Source organism: Myotis lucifugus, unplaced genomic scaffold, assembly GCF_000147115.1.
Source record: "Myotis lucifugus unplaced genomic scaffold, Myoluc2.0 scaffold_41, whole genome shotgun sequence".
NCBI classification, from domain to species: domain Eukaryota; kingdom Metazoa; phylum Chordata; class Mammalia; order Chiroptera; family Vespertilionidae; genus Myotis; species Myotis lucifugus.
The window spans coordinates 6653878-6657720 of record NW_005871089.1 but is presented as its reverse complement, the minus strand read 5'-3'; the positions used below and the strand labels follow the sequence as shown (position 1 = coordinate 6657720).

The 3843-nt window shown below is 41.2% G+C and overlaps 1 protein-coding gene and 1 non-coding gene across 2 annotated transcripts in view; one reads left to right on the top strand and one right to left on the bottom strand.

The window, feature by feature from the left end:
* Window positions 1–3843, top strand: part of SNUPN (snurportin 1) — a 51443-nt gene that overhangs the window by 33225 nt on the left and 14375 nt on the right. Inside the window, exon 6 of the mRNA XM_023753178.1 lies at window positions 945–1042. Coding sequence (XP_023608946.1) covers window positions 945–1042 — 98 coding nt within the window. The remainder of the gene's footprint in view (window positions 1–944; window positions 1043–3843) is intronic.
* Window positions 1123–1226, bottom strand: LOC111825828. Its single transcript, XR_002829028.1, has one exon. It is a non-coding gene; the product is annotated as a U6 spliceosomal RNA (small nuclear RNA).

The following is a 3843-nucleotide window of genomic DNA, read 5'->3' as shown; positions in this document are numbered from 1 at the left end:
TATCTTTCCCCTACTCTCCATGTCCACCCTTAGCTCTGTTCCACTGGTTTGCCTTCTTGCTCCCCTCATGTACCAATTTATTTTACCTCTGTGCCTTTTCTCATGTCAATTCAGTACTTTGGCCTGGAAGGCCCTCCCACCACTCTGTTCTGTTTTTTTAATTCTTAACCCAGAAGACTGTGTTTATATCACATGTCTTCTATGAAGCAGTTCCTGCTGTCCCAATCCCTTTTTTTCTGGAATTTGTATTGTTAGTTTGTGCTATAGTTCAGCTCTTGGTTCTTTCCTCTGTGATCATCTTATCTCCTTAACTGGATTGTGATTTTTGTTGTTGTTGTTGTTAATCCTCACCCAAGGGTATTTTCTCCTTCTATTTTTAAGAGAGAATGGAAGGTTGGGGGAGAGAGTGAAACATCCATGTAGGAGAGACACATTGATTGATTGCCCCCCGCACCCCAACCGTAGATCAAACCTGCAACTCTTCGGTCCACGGGCCCATGCTCTAACCACTAAGCCATGTTGGCGAGGGCAGATTGTAACTTTCTTAAAGGCAGGGACTACATGCAGTTAATGTCCCCCACAGAACACAATGCCCGTGATAGGAACTCAAAAGTAATTACAAACTAAAATGGATGATTACTTGCTTTCAAACTTGAGCTTCTGTAAGTAAATGTCCCAATTTATATAAAAGCTCAGAATTTCCACTTGGCTTAAGAGTTGCCTTGATCCCTCCTGTGTTGTCCTACCTCAGGTCACCATTCTTCAGCTGCATCATGAAGAATGCTTTCCCCACTGAATTCTCATACCTTAGTGCTGGTACTTGCTGCAAGTACCAAGGATTATTGGATTCCGTTCCCAAGCCCTAAGATGGGCTTCCTAGATTGTGGTGGAGGGAACCCTGATTGGAAGGGCATCCTGTATTGACTTTCTGCATTGTGTCCCAGACTATACCATTCTGGACTGCATTTACAGTGAGGCGAAGCAGACCTACTACATTCTGGATGTGATGTGCTGGCGGGGCCACCCTTTTTATGACTGCCAGGTAAGGAACAATAATCTCCTCATGTGTTCTGTTTTCTCCATTTCTTGCATCTTTGAGTTTGTTTAAGTTAGCTTTTCTTTTTAAATATAGAATGCTTCATGAATTTGCAGATCATCCTTGCACAGGGGCCATGCTAATCACTGTATCGTTCCAGTATTAGTATATGTGCTGCTGAAGCAAGCACAATATAGTAAATTCTTGAGGGGAGGAAAGATAGAAACAGGGCAGAAGGGTAGGCTAGGACTTTGTATAAGTTGCAGCTGCCCCCTGCCCTCTCCAGAGTCTTGGGAGGATTGTTGTCAGGGAAGATTGTAGGTGAAGGGAATACCTTTGATCAAGATAGAGAAGGTGAAATGTAAGACATCATCTAGTAGACTCTTGGAGAAAGTCAGTACAGGGGAAAAAGAACAATTGTGAATAAAAAAATGGGAATAAGTACATACTATCAACAATCATTTTAAATGTAAATGGATTAAGTGCTCCAATAAAAAGACATAAGGTAGCCCTAGCTGGTTTGGCTTAGTGACTAGAGCGTTGGCATGCAGACTTGAAAGGTCCCAGGTTTGATTCCAGTCAAGGGCACGTACCATGGTTGCAGGCTCTTCTCTGGCCCAAGTCCTGGTCAGGGCGGGTACAGGAGGCAACCAATCTATGTGTTTCTCTCACATCAATGTTTCTCTCTGTCTTTCCCTCTCTCTTCCACTCTTTCTAAAAAATTAATGGAAAAATATCCTTGGGTGAGGATTAAAAAAAAAAAAAAAGACAAAAGGTATCTGAGTGGATAATAAAATAAGATCCAGCCATAGCCGGTTTGGCTCGGTGGATAGAGCGTTGGCTTGCGGACTCAAGGGTCCCATGTTCGATTCCGGTCAAGGGCATGTACTTTGGTTGCGGGCACATACCCAGTGGGGAGTGTGCAGGAGGCAGCTGGTCGATGTTTCTCTCTCATTGATGTTTCTAACTCTCTATCTCTCTCCTTTCCTCTCTGTAAAAATTCAATAAAATATATTTTTTTTAAAAAAGATCCATACATACACTGTCTGCAAGACCCTTTTCCAATTGAAAGATACACAAATTGAAAGTAAAGGGGTGGAAAAAGATTTTTTTTAAAATATATTTTTATTGATTAAAGAGAGGAAAGGAGAAGGGAGAGAGAGATAGAAACATCAGTGATGAAAAAGAATCATTGATCGGCTGCCTCCTGCACACTACACACTTGGAATTGACCCCACAACCCGGGGATGTGCCCTGACTGGGAATTGAACCATGACCTGCTGGTTCATTTGTCGATGTTCAACCACTGAACCACACTGGCCTGGCAGAAAAATATATTTTAAGCAAATGAAAAAAAAATAGCTGGCATAACAATACTTCTATCATATAAAATAGACTTTAAAACAAAGGCTGTAATAAGAGACAAAGAAGGACACCTTATAATGATAAAGGGATTTATCCAATAAGAGGATATAATACTTGTAAACATTTATGCAACCAACATAGCAGCACCTAATATATGAAGCAAAAATTGACCTTAGCTTCTGTAAGGAAGAGATCAACAGAATTACAGTCATAGTAGGGGACTTTAACACTCCATCATCATCCAAAGCAATCTATAGATTGATCTTCCAGAAAGACAATCAACAAGGAAAGCAGCCTTAAAGGACATATTAAACCAGCTGGATTCAATTTATATTTTTAGAGCATTTCACTTCAAAGCAGTAGAATATACATTCTTTTCAAGTGCTTTTGAAACATTTTCCAGGATAGATCACATGTTAAGCCAGAAAACAGTTCTCAATGAACTTAAGAAGATTGAAATCAAATAAAGCATCAAATCAAGATCAAGGAAACAAACAAAAGATATCTTGAGACAAATGAAAATGAAAACACAACAACCCAAAGTCTATGGGACACATTAAGTAAAAGTCCTAAGAGGAAAATTTATTGCAGTACAGGCCTACCTCAAGAAACAAGAAAAAAATCTCAAAGTCTAACTTTGCAATTAAAGGAGCTAGGAAAAGAACAAGATACAGACCCCAAAGTGAGTAGAAGGAAGGAAATAATAAAGATGAGAGTGGAAATAAACCAAAAATAGTCTAAAAAAGCATCCAAGAGCTGATTCTTTGAAAAGATAAACAAGATGGATAATCCTTTAACCGGGCTCTTCAAGAATAAAAGAGTAGCCCAGCCAGTGTGGCTCAGTAGTTGAATGTCAACCTATGAACCAGGAGGTCACAGTTCGATTCCTGGTAAGGGTACATGCCCAGGTTGCAGGCTCAACCCCCAGTAGGGGGCGTGCAGGAGGCAGCCAATCAATGATTCTCTCTCATCCTTGATGTTTCTGTCTTCTCTCCCTCTCCCTTTCTGAAATCAATACTCTTTTTTTTTTTTTTAAGAAAAGAGCCTGCCCTAGCTGGTTTGGCTCAGTGGATAGAGCGATGACCTGTGGACTGAAGGGTTCCCAGTTTAATTCTGGTCAAGGGCACTGCCCAGATTGTGGGCTTGATCCCCAGTAGGGGGCATGCAGGAGGCAGCCAATCAATGATTCTCTCTTATCATTGATGTTTCTCCCTCTCCCTTCCTCGCTGAAGTCAATAAAAATGCAAATAAATAAATAAATAATGGAAAGAAGGAAGGAAGGAAGGAAGGAAGGAAGGAAGGAAGGAAGGAAGGAAGGAAGGAAAAAAATAGGAAAGGAAGGAAGGAAGGAAGGAGGGAGGGAGGGAGGGACGGACGGAGGGAGGGAGGGAGGGAAGGAGAGAAAGAGAAAGAAAGAGCCCTGGTCAGTTGGTTGGAGCATC